The sequence below is a fragment of the Dipteris shenzhenensis genome, chromosome 12 (assembly GCF_047967505.1).
Source record: "Dipteris shenzhenensis isolate YYH24624 ecotype China chromosome 12, Dip_SZ_1.0, whole genome shotgun sequence".
Classification (NCBI taxonomy): Eukaryota; Viridiplantae; Streptophyta; class Polypodiopsida; order Gleicheniales; family Dipteridaceae; genus Dipteris; species Dipteris shenzhenensis.
The window spans coordinates 51,418,098-51,439,251 of record NC_141607.1 but is presented as its reverse complement, the minus strand read 5'-3'; the positions used below and the strand labels follow the sequence as shown (position 1 = coordinate 51,439,251).

Sequence of the window (21,154 nt, the reverse complement as noted above, 5' to 3'; positions counted from 1 at the left end):
CAAGGCTTACGCTCAATGATGGAATAGTAAAAAATGTAACATCATCTAATACCATGCAAGATGGTATGGAAAGAAGGTGAGGATAAGGGGGGGCCACTAAAACCAACCACAACATACAAATTGTAAAGTAAATTGATTATCAAAAGGAAGTAAAGCTTTGTACAAACCATGCTTGGATATTTTATGGTGACATTCCATGCTACTAGTCCTACCAAAGAAGATTCACCGCTATTATGTCCAATGCCCTACCTAATGGCATCATTCCTATCTTCCGAAGGGAAAGAAATGTGCATCCATGGAGACTACGTGCATCGTGTTCCTACTCTTTGCATGTTGTAGTAGAATGCAATCGTGCATGGAGATCACCCAAGACAAGGCTATTTGTTGGTATTATACACCATTAAAGAAGTTAGGTTCAAAGAATCTATCCTAAGTAACCCTACATGTGAAAGGGCCTATGTACCCTATCTTAGGCATGGTCAATCATGGAAAGATAAAGAATATGTTTCTTAGAAGAATTGGAACCCATATAAGGGGAGGTACTAAAGATCTATTGAATTACCCCCCCCCCCCCCCCCCCCCCCGATGTGCCTTTTTAGGATTTATAACCAATTGATCAATATTAAAATATTATTACGCAATGTAGGCTTGGCAGCCATTCACTGATGAGGAGCAAGTTTTGGGAGAAACTTTCAATGAAAATGGATAGTTCATAAAACACCAATTAAAATAACATAGTCAATACTTGAAAATTCAAGTATAGCTTTAACCTTTAAGATGGAAAGATGCATCTTTAACCTTAACCTCATGCAATCACTAGTGCCAATCCACCTCCCATTGGGATCACATCCTTGATACTTAGGTTCAATGCTCTTGTTCAAAAGTCTTTCTAGACCTCTTAGACTTAACGCCATTCTCTCAAAAATAGTAATTATAACAAGCATGTGCATCAATTCGAATATCTTAAATGGCAATTTCAATGTGAACTAAGCTCAAAGACACCCAATACATAATGTGCGCCGAGACAAAAAGTGAAGACCACTTAAAATTCTTCTACAAGCCTATTCTCATTGTTACAATCTCAAGATTGGTTTACCTTAGATAGAGCTAAATTTCTCAAATTGTTAAATTGTTCTAGTAGAGGTCACCAATCCTATCTATTTGACCCTTTCACAAATCGACGTCTCCCTAACCCCTCCACCTAGGCAATCAACCAACCCTCAAGATAAATTTATTCTTTTATTATGGATGGCCACGAAACCCATTGGTAAATAGGATCCTACAATCGATTATCTCCTCCAACTAAGAACATATATAGTATTCTAAATTTGGGATTAGTTTATGTGAGAGTAGGATTCGAAATGGATATTAATAAAATCAACGTCTCTATAAATGAGGCCCTTCAAACATATGAAGGTATCCAACTACATCAATTTAGGTGGTTTAAGCCAATCAAACATGTTTGGAAGAGAAGGCTTTCCACAATATGCCTCTTCACGCTTCAAAAATTACCGCAATTTTGATATCTCAATCAATTAGAATTCCCCATGGAAGCAGCATAGTTCACGTATGGTATATTTAATATATTGTCGCTCTTTTGTTTGCCTACAAAAACTATTCGACATGCAATCTTCTATTCAATCTATTTCAACTAGATGGTAAAACTTTGATGAGGCTATTTGAAGCAAAGTTCACGTATGACATATTTAAGATATTCGAATTGATGCACATGCTTGTTATAATTACTATTTTTGAGTAAAGGGTTTTTACATGCTTAATGTTCAAGGACTGATTCTGAGCTATCGACAAGTTGGGTAAATCAATAGGAAAGGATAGATAATGTGACCAATAAAGTTCTTAATCAAAAGGGCCAACTTTTGACTAGAAGAGTCCAGTCCAATGGGTAGGATATAGAATTTGACAAGAAGAGGACTATCAAATTAAAAATGAGAAAGCACATACTTGCCAAAAAGGTGGTTTGCCCCAGCTATTAGAAATCATATATTGGAAAGAGCACTGCCCAAGTTCAACAAGCATCAACACAACTGATCTTTTCAATTGTCTTTCAAAATTTACCAAAAATATGTAGAGCTTAAAAAAGTTTATGATGATGTGCAAATCCTTTCTCAGATGTGCCTTTTACAGGGTAATAAGATAATTGGTTGAGTTGATTATCATTTTAGAGGACTTTTGTGACTCAATATGCATTACTGCAGCCCAAAACTGGCTAACTGGAGTCCAAGTCGGAAACTTGGCTACCACTGGAAACCTTGGTACCTCAGCAGGGCCTAATCATGACAGCTGGTGACCTCGAGGTTTATAAGTGCCTCCTAAAAGATGGTTGGTGCTGGTTGACTAATGAGAAGGGTCAGACAACGAGAAGAAATCACACTTGCATCTAGGTTATTTGAGCATGGATGGTATGAAAGCTTATGGGTTAGATGATTAGTGGTATTCACATAAAAATTAAAGAACGTAGGTTTCAACATTTTTGACAAGCATTTCAATGATGTAGTTAAAGCATTATACGAAGCCTGTTGTGAGGCGGGCTTTGATTCGGGGGTTACTCGGACTGATTATTTTAAAGCTGTTGTGGTCTGGGCAGCTGTCTTCTATTGTTGCATCTTTGCATATCTGTTGGCTTCTTGGGACCAGCCTGTTGCTTAGAGGGGTGCCCCTGTCTAAAATCTTTTGGCAATCTGGTCTGAAAGTCAGGAATGGCGGGCTCCTGTTATTTTGCTTAGATTTGGTGTTTCTAATTGGCTCCTCTTAGATTACGTCAGGCCTCCTATTCGCCAGATGGTGTTGGATCTGCTTTCCAATAGAGTTAGTCTCGTGCTGATCTCAGACTCAGACTCCAAGGATATTCTAATGCTGTTCCTTAAGAAACTCTTTCCCTTAAAAGGGAGGGCAGGGACGGTCTTTTTTTTTTTTTTTTGGGCGGGGGGGGGGGGGGGCAACAAATGATGCTCTTAGTATATCTTCCTCTTTTGCAGTCACATCATAACAGTAGATCCAAAAGGCCACATTCCTAAGGATTAAAGCTTAGCCAAATATTGATATGCCTAAGAAGTTCTCTTATTGGATAAAGATTTATCAGCAGCAAGAAGCCTTTGAAAGTTCCTGTGATCTTCCTTGTGGAGTTCCGATCGAGGAAAGCTGATCATCATACACAACACATCTGCCCCATCAAGAACACAAAAAGGGTTGTATGCCTTCATCCCACCCCTCAGCTGGTTCAATTTGCAGCTGTTCAGTACAAAAAACCGCTTTCTCCAAACAATGGAAACTCTTCTGATAGACGACTATCTCTGCCAACTAGCCTTATAGCTAGAACAGGCCATTTTTTCATGCCAGAGAAAGAAGTTAATATTTTCCCTGTGACTATGCTTCAATGTTTGCGGATGCCTCTTTACATCTATCAGCACTTTATCCTGTGATTAGATAATTCACTTCTCATGTAATCTGTTTGGAAATCAATGCCACAATTTATATGCATTTTGAAAACTGTTCTCAATAGAATAAAGCTCCATAAACCTTGCGTTAAGCCCACAGCGCACCTTGATTCTTTAAAAACACTAATTTTGGGGAAAAAAGAGTGACAAAGAAGGTACAGCGCCTAATGAATCTTTACAAACAAGGAGAATATGGCTTCATAACATTTCCTCTAGCCATTTATGTCAAGCAGCAGATTCTAGCTCATGTGTACTATTATCTGGGAAGGCAAAACCATCATCTGCTCTCAATTGGGCAGATACATCATCAATAGCAGAATTCAACTGAGCTATTTTTTCATTGAGGTTCCTCCTGGTTTTCTGCAAGACAAAATGCAAGACCACATTTACATTTGGCAAAGTTCTCGAGTAGCTTGCAGCAAACAAAAGTAATAAGGAACGAGTTCTTAAAAGCAATGTGATCTGTGTTTAACATCAAAGATCTAGGGCTGAACATTAGGTATTGATTAATTTTTTAACAGTAATTAAGAGGAGAACCGTTAAATACAATCGACTGGCTGCTGCTGCTCTGTACCTGTCAAAGCAGGAGTTTAGGCTTCACCCAACCAATCACTGAAGACCAAACTCTTAAGTTAAGTCAGCTGCTTGTCTAAATACATGAACAATCTCCTCCAAAAGCATGCGAATGTATCTCCTCCTCATTTTCTGCTTTAGTATTAATATCTTCTCCTAGCACTGCTCTTGCATACTACCCCATTCCTAAAACCATTGATGTAGCAATTCACAGGTTGATGTAGCAATTCACAGGTTGTCCATGGTGGTATATGTACCATCAACCTTGTACTTTACCTTGATGTAGCAATCCACGGGTTGCTCATGGTGGGTATTTATACCATCAATCTTGTATTTTACGTCTAGCAACAGTCATGGATATCACTAAGCCTCCCACTGGGTTCACAACTCTGTCATGCATGCTCACACATCTGCTGGTCACCATCTCCTCTCCAACCTACCAGACCTGCCCATGCTGTTTTATCTTCTCAGAAACATCTGGATCACCTTTTCAAGTAAACCCTAGAGCCTTTGCTAGCCCTGGCCCTGTCAACTTTCGCATACTATTGCCACAAAGGCTACCTATAACCAACCAACATAATGCACACTTGATAAATCAAATCGCTACTCAAAGCTAGCTATCATAAGGCATTGATGTAACACTTCACATTGCTCTACCTCTCACTCAACAGATTATGGCTAGATCCGCTTAAGTAACAATGGTAACGAAGTAACCCTTGGGGAATCTCCACATGCTTGATGTTGGTCGTAATTATACCCTGATCTAGTCACCCAATGACTCATGCCAATATGACCACAGCTTGGGCTATATACTTTTGACTTTATTCTGAGTACTTCTAGAATTTGTTAGGTTGTAGTGGGACTCAAGGGGGTGTTATTATCCTTCGTTCAGCTTAGACAAGGTAGTTCATGTTTCCTTGCACCAATATATACATAGTCGCATGAAAACTGTCAAAACGCAACGAAACGTTTTTTGGCAAAACATAGTGTAGGTGACTGCATAACTTAATCTTCTAGTTCTCAAAATCCCTGTTCCCTTGCTTTGGTCCAAGTTCATCCACTCTTTGCTGTCTATGGCACAGAGGCTCTTCATTGCAAGCTGTAGCAAGGACTGAAACTCAAGAAAGTGACCATGCTGTCTATTCCTTGATCTTGTCCGGGCAGGAAAAGGCTGATCTTGTTTGCTGTCCCTCAATGTATCAAGAAGCCATATGGGAACTTGCCTTTGCTGTCTATTGACAGCTCTTTCTTCAATGACTGCATCATGAGTAGTGGGATCATTTTGTGCCAGAAGAGAAACCTGCAAATCAGCATCAGGTTGTGGCTGATTATTGCTTAGTGGAGGGCCTGCAGGAGGCTCATGTTGCTGGTCAAAATCCTCTTCTTATGATGGCAGACGTAACCAAGATTCAAAGGCATCAAACATGTCAACGTCTGGCTTTGCTTTGCAGTCCACAAGAGAAGAAGCTGAATGTTCAGCAAAGATTACATCTCTATTGACAATAATCTTCCCAGTATTTGGTTGAAATAACCGACGCCCTCTGCTCTCCTAGCTGTAACCAATAAATATGCATTTGATTGCCTTGTCATCAAGCTTATGTCTCAGCTGAGATGGTACATCAACATATGCAAGAGACCCAAAAACTCTCATGTGTGAAAGTGAAGGCTTCCTGCCTTTCCATGCTTCATACGGTGTAACACTCTGCAATGCCCGTGTAGGTGATCTATTCAGCACATAGTTGGCACACATCACTGCATCAAGCCAAAATTTATTGGGCAAAGACTTGGCCTTAAGCATGCATCTGGCCATCTCCATTGTTTTCCTTTCAGAAATAGGATTCTGCTGAGGAGTGTAAGGAGTAGTACATGAGTGAATAATGCCCCGTGAAGACAGAAAGGCATCAAACTCTTTCGACATATACTCTCCCCCCCTATCTGTGTTGAGGGTGACAAGCTTGCATCCTGATTCATTCTCAACCATATTCAGCCATCTCTGAAAGCATAGAAAACTTCAGATTTGGCTTTTAAAGGATATATCCAGCAATATCTTGTGAAATCATCAATGAGAGTCATGAAATACTTGTACCCCCCAATGGCATTTATCCTCATTGGGCCACAGACATCACTGTGCACTAGCTGCAATTTCCTTTGTGAGAGTTTTGGACAATTCTTTAAAAAAGGAAATCGATGCATCTTACCCAAAAGACAACCCTCACACACATGTTTGGAAACTGTGTGAGTCTGAGGTACATCATTTGCCATCTGCTGTGAATGTAGCTTTGCAAGAGCTCTATAATTGAGATGGCCCATTCTCTCATGCCAAAGATGAGTTTCAGCAAGCTGTGAATCTGAAATAGCCAATGCTTCAATAGGAAGTGCAGCTGAGTGATTATCAAGGTGATAAAGCCCCTTTTGCAAAGTGCCAGTGAGAACTATGGCATTGTCATCACGAAGATCATAAACTAGGCATCTATAGCCATCAAAAATAACTCTGAAACCTGAAGTGGCAATTGCTGAAATTGAAATCAAGTTGACTTCAACTCTAGGCACAAAAAGAACATTTGTCAGAGTAACAGGATGGCTTGAAATGGATGTGAGCTGCACATCTCCAACTCCTTTTACAGCATATGAAGCATTATTAGCACATGTAACAGTCCCCCCTCGAGGTGCATCAGCTAAAGAATGAAACAATTGTCTGCAAGATGTGACATGCTGGGAAGCACCACTATCGAAGTACCATGACTGAGCATCATTAGCTGTAAAGAATGCATCAGCTTTGGAGGGATCAAATGAGCAATGAACAGCCCATGCCCAATCATCCTGAAGAGCATGTGCATGTGAAGCATCTTCTGGCTCATGGGATTCAATAGCATGAGAAGCATTAACTGTCAATCCTGCTTTCTTTTTCTCCGAAGCAATGCGCTTCTTGCATTCTGAAATGTCATGTCCACGCTTGCGACAATAGTTGCATCTTTTCTTCTTTGACTTATCTGCTGTATTTTTAGATGCATGGGAGGAATTGCAGCTACTATGCGCAGATTTTGGCTTGCCCATTGGCTTGGAAGCCTTGCCTCTTCCTGTCTGCTGTGAAGCAAATGCATGATCAGGAATAATGGCTTGTCTATTAGCTCTACTTTGCTCTTCCTACAAAAGCAAAGTAACTAGCTGATCAAAAGAATAGTGGTCTGGATTACCCATGGCCACTAATCGAAGGGTTGTAGCAAACCCTTGATATGTATCTGGCAGTCCATTCAATGTGGTACTGACAAGCTATGAATTTGGCAACACCTCATCAATGTTGGCAAGCTGTTCCATGAGGTCCTTGACCTTTGTCAGGTACGCATCCATAGAGTCATCTTCATTCATACTGACTTCCTGTAATTGCCTTCTCAAATATGCAACACGAGCTTCATTGCGAATCTGATAGAGAGAAGCCAATTTATCCCAAGCATCCTTTGCTGTCCTGCAAGACCGTATGTGTGGAATAATGATTCTCTTGCATGATAAAGCAATACATGAATGTGCATTTGCATCTCTTGCATCCCATCTAGACTGTTCCTGAGTTGGAAGAGCAATAGCAGGAGTGCTAGAAGATGAGGCATCAGGAGGAGTACCCCCTGCACAAGGACCAGCAGTAGAGGCAACCACTGTAGCATTGGCTGGCCTCAGATCATCCCCAGAAACAATATTCCACAAATGCTTTGCAACAAGAATATGTTTCATGAGATAAGACCACATCGGATAGTTGGTGCCATCCAACTTATCATCTTCACGAAGAACTCCAAATAAATCTTGATTGTTCCCAGCCATAGCAAATGTGATACCTTGAAAAAGACCTGAAAACCCAAAAGCCTCAAGGCTATCACTGCAAAAAGCTGGCTGTCCAAAAAATGACAGCAAATATCTGCAAATTTCCGACCCAAATCAAAGGGCAAATGCAGATCTGACCCAAATGTGACTGTGGCACGCAATGTTCACTGCAAAAACAGCAAATCTGGCAAAAGCCCCAAATTTATTGAGGGCAAATAGGCCAAAAAGAGGGCAAATGCAGAAAAGCCCCAAATTTTGCTGAAATTTTTGCAAATGTGACCCAATGTATGCAAATCTAACTCAATGTCCTGCAAAAGTAACTCAATGTCCTGTAATCTAACCCAATGTACTGCAAATAGCAGGAGATTGCAGACCAAAGAAGGTGAAATGAACTGAAAGCCCCAAAAAAATACCAATGTCCTGAATGTGACCGTGTACGTGGAGCACCTATACAAAGACCTTGAAAGAAGTACTAGCTGTATGGACAGCGCAGGTACAAAGTACAACGAAGATACTAAGAAGGTAAGGTATACTGTACGGATGTAGGTTGGTACAAATGTACGGTACAGTGTACGGATCACAGGTACGACGACTGTACGGCGATGCACGTACTGTTGTACGGAATAAGTACCATACATGTACGGGCAAGTACGGAGTGTTTGTATAGATCTGTACGGATGTACGATACGTGACTGTACATCGCAGGTACAGTATGGACCACTCTACGACGCAGGTACAACCTTGTACGAACCAGTTACAGCACCTTTCGTACGCAGGTACGTACATACGATGATGCAAGTACAGTCCTGTACGAGTGAAGGTACGAACGTACGATGGCACAGGTACTATTGTACGGCGTCAAATGTACGGGCAGATGTGCGGAAGAAATACGGATAGTTGCAGCAGGAAGACTGGAAGCAGAAAGACGAGTCAAGCCCTGAGCTCTGATACCACTGAAGGATCGATTAGGAGACAGAGAGTGCAGGTAGCTAAAGAAGCGATGAGTTAGCCGTCACGTCAAATCTTCGATAAACCAAAACAAAGGAGTACAAGGTACAAGTACCTAGACCTAGGACTAAGTGTCCTAGGTGTCACATAGGACTAAATGTCCTATGTGGCCTAAAAGACACTAACACTATAAGTGTCTTTATTTATGCCTGCAAGGCACATACCATGGCCTATAGGGCATCACTAGAACCACTAGAGGATGGCCTACACGCCTGGCATCCATCTTCTACCATTCTACCGCAAGAGCCAAGGGACATTGCAAGGTAGGCCGAATCTTTCCCCTTTTTAGGATAGATTGCTTTTTAAGAGCTACCACAAATAGCTTGGGTCAAGGCCACTGATCTCGCCATCAGACGCTTCTTATCCCTTTGCAAGAAATGGTTCTTGCATTGCATAGTAGATGTCCACCACATGGATTTCACATATTCAATGTGGAGCTGGAGATCTACACCAATCTAGATCCTAGATTTCAACAGATCCTAGCAGCAACACTACAGTAGGTACCTAGACCTACCAAGGTTCTTATTTGAGGGTGTCGCTCACTCAGGGTGATCATTTTGAAAGAAAGTCAGCATATTGTTAAAGCATGGGTTTTTTGTGTATATATCTTCTTCATTCTAGGTAGTTCTTGAGCCTTGTGTGGCTACATAGCCTCATTGCACAAGGATTTGTCCCCTTCATCTCCTTTCATGCCCCCCCCCCCCCCCCTTTTCCCCTTTTCCAAGAAAATAACTTTCTATTAATGCGTGAAAAACCCTCATCTCCTTTCTACGAGTAATACAATCTTTATTTGAGCTGATCTCTCAGCAATGAATGTGTCTATGAGCTATTTGGATGTGTTTGAGAGTGTTGAATTGGAGTGAGGTCACACCATTGTACCTCCAAGAATTGGCCAAAATCATATTGCATTGATATCGGATATTGAACCAATACAAAAGCAAAGACTTAGAATGAATCCCAACTATGTAAATTGGGTAATTTGAGCTTGATCAGCTTCTATGAGCTGGATTCATCTATGTTGTAGATAGGAGCAATTGGGATTTCCCTATAGTTGTGGTCCTCGAGAAGAATGAAAAATTAAGAGTCTTTGTTGATTACGAGAACTTGGATGCATAGGTAGTACCAGATTTATTGCCCATCTCTGTACTCCTTTGTGGATGCTTATAGCAACTACAACGAAATCCTATAGCTAACATAGATCAGCAAAAGACAAGCTTCATCATAGAATGGGAAGCTCATGCTTGCAAGGTTGCCATTTTGTATTAGGAATGCCTCCTAGCCATTTCAAAGGGAGGATAGCATTATCTGACATTACTGAACTGATAGACTCAACCTTGTGTGGACAAAGCCAATGATGAGTTCAATTGTGCAAGTCATGATAGACACACTCTCCAACTATGGACCAATCAGCGATCAAAGGTGGTAGGGGAGTATTTGAAGAAGAGCTACTACCTAGATTAGAGTTCAAGACCAATAAGGATCTACTTGCTACACATATCTCCCATCCTTCTAATCTTCAAACACTTTTTAAAAGACTGCTAAGGTCATATGGTGAGTGAAATTCCAAGAAATGTAATTAATAAGCGCTGCCTTGCAAGGTAGCTGCTCTACTAACACTTTTCATAAGAAGTGTCCTCCCAATCAATTTTGGACACATCCTCTCTCTCTCTCTCTCTCTCTCTCTCTCTCTCTCTATATATATATATATATATATATTACTGACCATTTTGTTTAGTAACAACTCTAAAGACCTTTGGAGAAGATTTTTAGAGGGACGGTCCCCCTCACCACTCACCGACACTCAGGTCTGGTATAATTATGCACGCACATTATATGACATCCCAAACTAGCCAGCCCCTGACCTCTCACACATGCCACGCCCCACATCCTGCACCCTCTTCACTGCGGAGGGAGTAAAGGATGCCGTAATGAAACTCCATAACAGCCGAGCGAAGGATCATGAGGGGCTATGCATTGAGTTCATTGCATAGGGGGATTAACCTCCTAGTCCCGATCTTAGCAAAGCTCTTTAATGAAGCTGTTTGTTTGGGGTTTCCACGCACCTAGACTATTAACATTATTTCACCCATCCAAAAGACAAGGGATCCCATGAGCTCGAAGAATTACAGGACCATTATGATTGGACATGTTACGTCCAAGATCTATGCATCAGTGCTTGATTCCAAGGTCAGCAGATTTGCGAAGTGTCGAGGACTTAGAGCAACTGGACAGGCTGGATTCCGGCGTGATCATGGCACCATGGATCACATTCTCACACTCAGGTGTATCATTGAGGAGGCGAGGACATGGAAGCAAAGGGTTTACTGTTGCTTTGTGGATTTCCGCAAGGCGTTTGACACAGTGCCGAGAGCCCACGTCATACGATGCCTACAAGATTTGGGTTATGACCAGGAGATCATTTGGGCTGTCATGGCACTTACAAGAAAGTCACAGGCAGGGTCCGAGCAACATCTGGGTGGACAGAAGAGATCATGAGCACTATTGGGATCAAACAAGGGTGTCCTTTATCACCTACCATGTTTGGCCTTTACATAGATGAGCTCGAGACAGTGATGCAGACATGAGGAGGGAATGGTTACTCTTTTGCTGGCACATTGATCCGGATATTTCTTTATGCAGATGATGTGGCTCTTCTATCTTCCTCTGCTGAGGGACTCCAGAGACACCTTGATGCACTTCAGTCCTTTTGTGAGTCTCATAATCTGAAGGTCAACCTAGATAAAACCAAGGTCATGATCTTCAATACATCTCGAGCCATCATGCGCCATGCGCAGTTCACGTTTGATGGGTCACCTGTTGAGATAGTTTAATCGTACATGTATCTTGGGGTTGTCTTCTCCGGACCTATCTTCACTATGAGACCCGCGATACAAGCACGCTTGGGCAGAGGATACGCTTCATTGGCCAGACTAGAGAGACAATGCTTCCGCTCGCACTTTCAATATCCACGGACCAAGGGACTGCTCTTTGACTCCTTGGTCCGCCCAACGGGAATGTATGGCAGCCCTTGTTGGGGGCCAGACTTATCGGATACAGAGTGGGCACGTATGGAGCGGCTACAAGTTCGCATGCTATCATGGATGATTCGCAATAAGTCATCCGTCCCTCACCAAATCATTCAGGCTGAGTTTGGTTGGGTCATGTCCCTTACTGCTACATGCTGCATTTCAGGTTATCGCATATCTCTACCGAGTTAGAGAGTATGGGGATTACTCTTTTGGACGCAGCAGGCTGCCATGGCTAGCATTGTGTTCCTCTATGACACTCTCAGTAAGAGGTGACCAGAGACGCTCGTATGCACGCACAGAGAGATGGTTTGAGGGACTGGGGCTCCACATGGACAGACTCCCTCCCTTCCTGTACAGTATGGACTCTCCGTTTTCTCCCCTCATGTCACACGATGTCAACCACGTAATCTGTGAGGATCTCTTACAGCTACACACAATCCGGACCTGGTTGGGACCAAGCGAGCTCCCAATGAAGCTTAGCTTCTACAGAGATCATTGTTTACATATTAGGGTTTCATGGACCCACCAGGATACACGCAGATCCACTTATCCCACTCACTGAAGATCTCTATTGGGCAGTTCCGAGTCTCTTCACATAGACTTCGCATCGAGAGTGGCAGAGCAGAGCGCCTACCCAGGGAGAGGCGCCTATGCACATTATGTGGCATGCAGGAGGTTGAGACAGAGAAGCACTTCATCTTTCAGGTGTCCCATTTACTATGAGATCCGAGGGCGTTTCTACTGCCTCTTCAGAGATAGCTATGGGGTTTTGTCCCAATTCCTCTCCTATCCAGATCAGAGATGCTTGGCAGGCTTCATTCATGAGGTAGTCAGGCACCGCAAGAGGATACTTCGATCACGGAGACAGGAGAAGACCTCTTCTGTGACAGACCCCTCTCAGAGCTCTATCACAAAGTTCTTTCAGCCATATCACCTGGACTCCCCCGAGACGAGGCCTCGACATGATCGGGACCCAAAGCCAATGACTCGACAACTCAGACCGAGGATGGGCGCACAGATTACACTTGGGGATATCCCCTCCATGTTTCGGGTCAGAGCCCGGCCGACAAGGGTTAGTGTAGCCCTTGTTAGACGTAGAGCTATGACCATGAGACGTTACAGGGCCGCACCCTCGAGTGGTCGACAGCACTCTATCGCTGATTTCATGCTTCCAGTGCCTCATCCACCCCTGATGTCTTGATGATGATGATGATGATGATGATGATGCGACTAATATGTAATCGACCACCGACATGACTTTGTTGTACTTAGTACTTAGTACTACCATTCTCCTTTTTTTTTGCATTATGCATTGGTGTGGATGCTCGTTTAGTAGCTCCACCCTCACAGCTCACCTGTATTAGGATTTTCACAGTCTCATAGACCCATCGGTCTTTCGAAGACTTTAATAAACTCTCTCTCTCTCTCTCTCTCTCTCTCTCAATCCCAAAAATACCAGGATATGTTGTGCACACAGAGTACCAAAAACAAATCGGAAAGAGAGGCCAAGGAGGAGTAGCATGCATGATCTCTACATGACATAGAAACTTTCAGGATAGGAGAAAAATATCCTGAGTCAGACCATCTCCCAATATGGATGACTCTTGGTATCCACATTGAAACAGAAGTGCAGAAATTTGCAGCCAATTCAAGAGGCTTCCGAATAGATCAAGACAAGCAGAAAGAATATGCCATCACACTCGATGCAAAGCTGAATGCAATGGCAATCACACCTACATGGGAAGCCCTTAGAGAAGCTGTCTTCGACACAGCAACACAGGTTTTTGGAGCAATTCCTCAAGAAGAAAGAAGATGCATAAAGGAGAAGCAATGCAATGCCCTCACGAGGAAGAAAAAAAGAAATTGCATTCTGGAAAGGGAAAAATCTGATTTGCTCACCTTCATCAAGAATCCCAAAAAGGGGTGGAAACGGCTTGAGAGTCCGAAGAAAAAGGTCATGGGAAATATCTCAGATGAGAAAATGCTTGAGTATGTTATCAAACTCTACAACCATGCCAATGCAACAGAAATGGGAAATGAAGAAATGTCATATGTCTCAATCAACCCTTTCACTTTTGAGGGCCTTGAAGCCGGGCTGAAAAAGATGGCAAATGGAAAGGCCTCTGACCACATGCACATGTGTGCTGAACTCTTAAAATGGACAGCAGATAGGGCACGACAATGGCTATCACACATACTGACAAAGGCTCTACATCATGGCTTTCCACTTGACTGGCAAGAGAATTGGGTTCAGCCAGCCCCTATTCAAAGGGGGAGACAAAAATTCAGTCACTAACTACAGAACTATAATGGTCAGATCCACACTAGCTAAACTTTTTAGCACAGTGCTTGAAGCAAAAATTAGCACTAGGGCCGAAGAGACCAAGAAGGCCATTGGACAAGTAGGCTTCCGTGAAGAGCATAGGACTGCAGATCATCTGGTCACATTAAGAGTACTCATGGATGAAAGCAAACTAAAAGGAAAAACTCTTTTGTGCTGTTTTGTAGATTTTAAGAAGGCATTTGATACAGTCCCGAGAGGGGGCCTATGGAAAAGAATGCAAGACCTCGGAGTTCCCTAGGCATCTCTCGAATATATGAGAAAGTATTATGCAGACTAAAACAAGAGCATGGACTGTCAGCTGCATTTCAAAGTAATATGGGGTAAAACAAGGCTGCCCTCTCTCACCTACATTGTTTGGAATCTGCATTGACAAGTTAGAAGAACTCATAAATGAATTTGCAGCAGGAGAAGGGATACAAGGACCCAAGCTCGGGCTATGGACAATACTATTGCTTCTATATGCAGATGATGTGGTTCTTTTTGCCTATGACTCTGATTCCATGCATCAACTACTACAGACACTTCAGGTCTTTTGCAATGAAAGTGGGCTGCAAGTTAATGCCACCAAAACCAAAATGATGGCAGTATGCACCACCCAACCTGAACATCCTCTTGTTATCAGCTTTGAGGGGCAGTCCATTGAATATGTCAATACCTTTAAATACTTGGGAATCGACTTACCATCCAACCACAGATGGTGGCAATGTGCACAAAGAAGGTTGGATACAAGTTGGGGAAAATACTATCAATTTGAAAATGACTGTAGGCACACTAACACCCGGAACTGGAAGATCCGGAATATGTTGTTTGATGCATATGTAATTCAAACAGTGCTATACGGAGTAGAAGTATGGGGAGGCAACATCTCTCCATCCACATGGAATGAGATTGAAAAAATGCGGAAAGCATTCCTATGACGACTCAAGGCTACTACCCCTTACTCAGTGCTCCTATTGGAAACGGGCAGGAGGCCAATTGAGTTTCATGTACTAATCAGAATGATGCAGTATCTAGTGGGCGTGCAACAAATGCCAGCAGACAGATTACCACACTGAGCATGGACAGCAAGTATGAAACTTCAAAAAAACCATAAAAGCAAGATCCTCTGTACAGGATGGGGGACAGACATAAGGAAATGGTTCAGCAGATGGAAAGTGGAATCATACTTGACTATGCCACCTGAAAAGGTCAATCTACAAGAATTCCAGTTGTCCTTACTATGCACCCTACAAGCTCAATGGTTGACAACAGAAAAGAAGACAAAGTTAGAATACTACCAGGATCAAATAAACCCCCTATGCTGGTCCTCATTCATGACATCAGATGCCTCTACTCAGCCATACATCAGCACTCCCATCCCTCTTTTCTATCGCAGGAATATTGCCAGATTCCGCACACGATCACACACCTTGGCAATAGAGAAAGGAGCTTGGCCAAATTTGCCACTACATACTAGAGTTTGTAGATTCTGTGATTCACAGACAATCAAGACAGAGGAACATGTAGCCCTACAATGCCCCAGATATACACATATCAGGGATGACTACCAGCAGATACTGACAGACACCACTCAGCTCTCATTAGTTCTCATTTTTGCCCCTCCGGCAACGTTGGGATCTTTTGTCACCCGTCTTTTTTCGTACCGTCAAGAACTTGAAAATTCTTGATCCCTCCACATCGGAGGAGGATTTTGTACTAATGATTAGGTCCCATGGGTCATTTTTGGCCCCCCGAGGACGATAATAAATTCTACTTCTACTTCTACTCTCTCTCTCTCTCTCTCTCTCTCTCTCTCTCTCTCTCTCTCTCACATGCTCGCTCGCCGCCCTCCACATGAACTATCAATCTACTCCATAGAAGTTAGAAAAGACAGTGCTATCAAGCACATCATGTGCTCCCTTGTTCGTTAACCGATAAATTGACAATACAGAATAAAAGGCCACAATTTGAGTGAACCTCAAAACTTCGGAGATCACCAATGTCATGCCTACCTATCCAACACCATTTGTTGGTTACCATCTTCACCCCATCCTATCAAACACCAAGTTGCTCTATCCTGCAAAATACTTTTATTGTTTCTCTAAACAACCCCCAACTTGCCTTTGACAACCCTAGCTAGATCAACTGTCATGGACTATTGCATGCAAAGACTATCTACAACCTACCCATATTTTGCACACTTGATAAATCAAGTCACAACATGAAGACTTCTTGTTGGCACGAGAGACAGTAAATGTAGATCTAGAAGGCTGGGATTGAACAGCCAATCAACTTTTGGTGATGATCCAAACAATGAAGACTTGAACAAGCTTGAAAAAGCTAGAAGCCAAAAGGTTATTCTGGAATTGTAAGCAGGATGCTTGTTTGTATTGATTGCATTAAACATTTTCCTTTAAGGGTGGGTATTCCCATCCGCCCGAATCACAGATGTTTCACAAAGAGTTGCTACAAGCCGCCGACCATCACGTGCGACATGGGTATAGCTAGGGCAGCATGTGGGACCCCTATATAGTCAAAGCCAGAGTCTCCCATGCCCCTTAAAAAAATGGCCAAGGAATATTTGGGGAGACTCACTATTAGGTTAATATATATTACATTTCTATTAGTGCAGCGTTGGTATACGAGACTAGTAGAGCCCCTATCTCTACATGTCCCATTAGCGCCAAGGGGAAATTTTAGTCAATTAGGGGCCCCATGAGAGTGTAGCACCTATACAAACACTCATGATACTGGCCCACATGTATGAAAACCATAAATTTCATCATGCATAGTAGAGAATAGCTACTATGAATCCCACCAACGTCATCACTCTCCAATGGTGGGAGTGAATTATAGAATAAAACATATGCTCTCGAGTATATACAAATATCCATGCAACCACACACACGAGCAGGTCCACTTATACAAATATCTTTGTACTAAGTTTCTATCAGAGGTGAAGGGAAAACTCAACCATGACGAATGCTGGCACTAAAGGAGAAATCAAAAAGTAGTCCACATTTTCTTCTCCAAGCTATAACTGCCTATGAAGACAACAATATTTCACTTTAGTATCTCCAAAGAAGCATTTCTAAGGACAACACTCAGAAAATCGAGCTCATAGGCCAACAAGTCACTACAAATAGGAACATTATCACAATATCAGCAAGCTCCAACTTGGTCTCCCTTGAAAACGATATGGAAGGGCTGTTATCTCCAAGCTTGATATCCCTTGTGCTATCTTGTTCTCGTAGACTTGGATGATCAAGTCTTGCCCATCACAGGCATCCTCAACCCATGGGATGCTGGGCTGTCACATGGGCTGCACAGTCAGCAAATAGCCACATCAGCAGCCACGTGGACTGCCATGCAGGCAGCAGCTCAGCACAAGAGACACATCAGCAAAGGTGCCATGTCAGCAAGGTGCAGGCGGTACCAAGTCCGCAGCCACATGGCAGGTTGGTGTAGCCAGTTAGGTCGGCCTGCTCTGCCAAGTCGGTGGGCAGCAGGAAGATGGTCAGTGCATTCCCAGGCCCAAGGGAGCCTATGAAAGGCAGCCCCCTTGGTATTCATTCTCCATCCCACAGTTGGGCACTTCAGCCCTTGGATAGCAGCAGCAAGGCCTCTCTGCAGCAGACAGGCAGGGTAGCCTCAGCCTCTCCAGGGATCAGTCTCTTCTAGGTAGTCTAGTCTTTCCAGTTTTGCAGTGAGGGTTTCAGCCCTTTTGTACAGTTGTATTCAGCCCTTTGGGCATTTGTATTTATTTCCTCTTCGGAGGTCCACTACATTCTCTCCCTTTGATTCTCTCACTCACACCCACAGCATTACTTTGTGTATTGAGTGCATCATCTTGCAGTTGCAATTAGTGTTGAGCTGGAGAGAGAGTGAGGATAGTCTCTCTCCTGCTACATTGCCATATATTTGTGGACAAGTAACATACAAAAGCAACATAGCTAATGGTATACAGTCTATCAAAAAAGAAAATGTGTTATACTAGGGATATACCCACCCTGAACAAACTAACCTCGAAAACCATATCTGAAACCTATATTGGAGCCCGAATTTGAGAACTATAGGGTTGTTGACCTAAATAACAACCAACTTATTCTAGTTTATATAAGCCTCTTATGCCAAGAGAAAAGAAAGAAAGAAAGATACATTAACGTCCGCAGGAGGCCTCGCGGGCCTATGGGACAAAGTACGGAATCAAGTAGCTCATACAGACCACTGTGGGCCGGGGCAAAGGGCTCACTAAGGCCCTTGCTAAGTACTAAAAATGCTATACTAGTACAAAATAGCAAAAAAAATAGCAAAATAGCATAATAGCATGAGAGTGGCATGACGATATCAAGTGCTCAGAGCTAGAATCCCAAGTGCATGAACCAGCTCCACGTATCCAAGCTCAATGATGGCTCTCTGATGAGATGCAAAGAGCTCACGTATCTACATCTGTCGAGATGTCTCCCGTGGTGGTGGAGGACGTGGTCTCCTTGATCTCTAGATCCGATGGGCTATGTCAAGGGTGATGCCTCGCCTCGGTCGATCTCCCCTAAGGAGAGCTGAAATAGGTCGAACCTCGATCGTGTGTGCTCTGTTCGCCTGTCGCGCCGTGTACGATCTCTGTGCCCCTCGTCTGGCAATGCTGTGTCGGCTCCCTCCACTTATCCATATATCTCTCATGTCGGCTAGCTCCTCCTCCTCTATCCCAGAGTGCCCTGGGGCTGAGTCGAATGCATAGAAATACGTGACCTGTCTCTGCACTCGGTCCTCGGTACCCTGTGGTGCAGTGATCCAACCCTCGTACTCTCTGATATGTCGTGGTAGTATCTACCTATGTCGCTGCATCTCCATTAGGTAGAGCCCAATATAGACCTGGTCCTGGAGGTGGATCAGTCGTGAGAGTGGGCCAAAGCCGTACCCCTCCTGAGAAGAGCAATGGTAACGCCCTCGGATCTCATAATAGGCTGGGCAGACACATAAAAAGCACTGCTCTGTCTCGACTGCCCCCATCGTGCACAACCTACAAGTTCGCAACTCTCTGGGTATGCGTGCAGCTCTCCCTGTCTCAATCCTTAACTGATGGGACGAGACCCGCATCTGTCCGCTGGCAATCCTCAGTGCGTGTGAGACTCCTCTGTCCTCGAGATATTGAGGTTTGATGATGAGCCGATCTTCTGATACTCTCACAAAGTGATCATAGTAGAGCTGGGACTTGTTGGGGAACTCCTAGTCCGCCACCAAAGTGCGAGATGTGTAGAGCTAGAGGAGATCTAGCCGTATGATGTGGTTAATCTCATCTCGTGCGATCGACTCGGGCGGTGTATCCATGCTATACTGAAACGGGGGAAGCCGATCCATCTGAGTGCCGTGACTGGCAAACCATGCGGTGACGCGTGCAAACCATGCGGTGACGCGTGCAAACCATGCTGTACCTGCCCCACTCTCAGATAGTCGTATAGAGGACTCTAGTGCCAGCCTCGGAAGTCTCTTGCGAGGTAGGTCCCAAACTCTGTGGAGGAAGGTCACTGTCTGCAAAATGGCATCAACCTGGAGAGGGGTCATGGCAAACTCTGCCTAAACAATCTGATGGGGGACCGAGGGCTTACTCCAAATCATCCTGGAGCCCATAATCATTTGTAGCCGCTCGAATCTCTTCCATTCTGCTGCTGAAATATCACATCCCCAAAAAGGTGCCAAATACATGGCAATCGGCCTCACTAGAGTGTCGAAAAGCCAACACTTCGTCAAGGGATCCTGGAAGTGCACCTGGAAGCACTGTCGCTCTAGTCGGGCCAAGGCACCATGCCCTCGTGTGAGTCGTGCTCTGGCTACGTGGGTCATCGTGAAAACTGGCCGTACAAACTGCACCCAAGAATGTGTAGGACTGCACAATCTCCACTGGTTGACTCTCATATGTATAGCTATGTCGGTGAAGCACTGCGTAAGAGGTATTGAAGATCATGACCTTGGTCTTCCCAAGGTTAACCATCAGGTCTCTCTCTCTGTAGAACACCTCTAGGGCATCTAGATGTCTCTGTAGTCCCTCTGCCGAAGATGACATCCGTGTATAGTAGAATTTGTATCATCAAGTCTGCTAGTGGTGCTCCCTCGCCTCCTAGGCGGTCTATGAAAGATGTAATCTCATCAATGTACAGCCCGAAGAGAGTCGGTAAGAGAGGGCATCCCTGCTTTACTCTGATCGTGCTCTCAACCAGTCTGATAGGCCTCCTGGGACACGGACTCTCCCTCTAATAGACTCGTATAGGCTCCCCACTCAGAACCTCAGGAATCTGCATATCCTGTAGTGTCCTGATCATGCGGGATCGCGGAACAGTGTCAAAGGCCTTCCGAAAGTCTACAAAACAAGCGTAGACTTTTTGGCATCTCGACCTTGCCTCCTCAATGATAGCCCTCGAGGTGAAGATGTGGTCTAGAGTGGAGTGCTGTCTCCGGAAACCTGCCTACCCTAGAGCACACTGCCCATGTGCCTCTGTGTGGCTGCTGATCTCCTTCTCTAGTATCGATTCATAGATCTTGGCCAACGTGTGGCCAATCATGAGAGTGTGATAGTTCCCAGTATCCATGGGGTTGCCTGCCTTGTGTATCGGTACTATGGTGGTGGTACTCCATGAGGGTGGGAAGCCGTGACATATGGCGTGAGAGAATAAGCCTCCAATGCCAAGAGACAGAGTCTCAACTCTCAACAGAACCTTAAATCTTGTCTCAATGCCTCTAGGCAAGCCACCGTACCAAACTAGGCATCCAATGGAACGTAGCAACATTGGGAAAAGCTCAAAAATTATCATCTCAACAGAGCCTTAAATCTTGTCTCAATGCTTCTAGGCAAGCCACCGTACCAAACTAGACATCCAATAGGACATTAAAGCTCAAACATTTCCCAAAATAAGGGGTAGGACAGCACAAAAACTCAGAGCAAAGGCCAGTAGAGCTGAAAT

At 43.8% G+C, this 21,154-nt stretch overlaps 1 protein-coding gene across 1 annotated transcript in view; it reads right to left on the bottom strand.

Annotated features, from left to right (window-relative positions):
* Nucleotides 1–3,362: 3,362 nt before the first annotated feature.
* LOC147896360 (uncharacterized) overlaps nucleotides 3,363–21,154 on the bottom strand; it is a 55,513-nt gene continuing 37,721 nt past the window's right edge. The window contains exon 5 of the mRNA XM_087382951.1: nucleotides 3,363–3,815. Coding sequence (XP_087239077.1) covers nucleotides 3,681–3,815 — 135 coding nt within the window. The 3' untranslated portion in view covers nucleotides 3,363–3,680. The remainder of the gene's footprint in view (nucleotides 3,816–21,154) is intronic.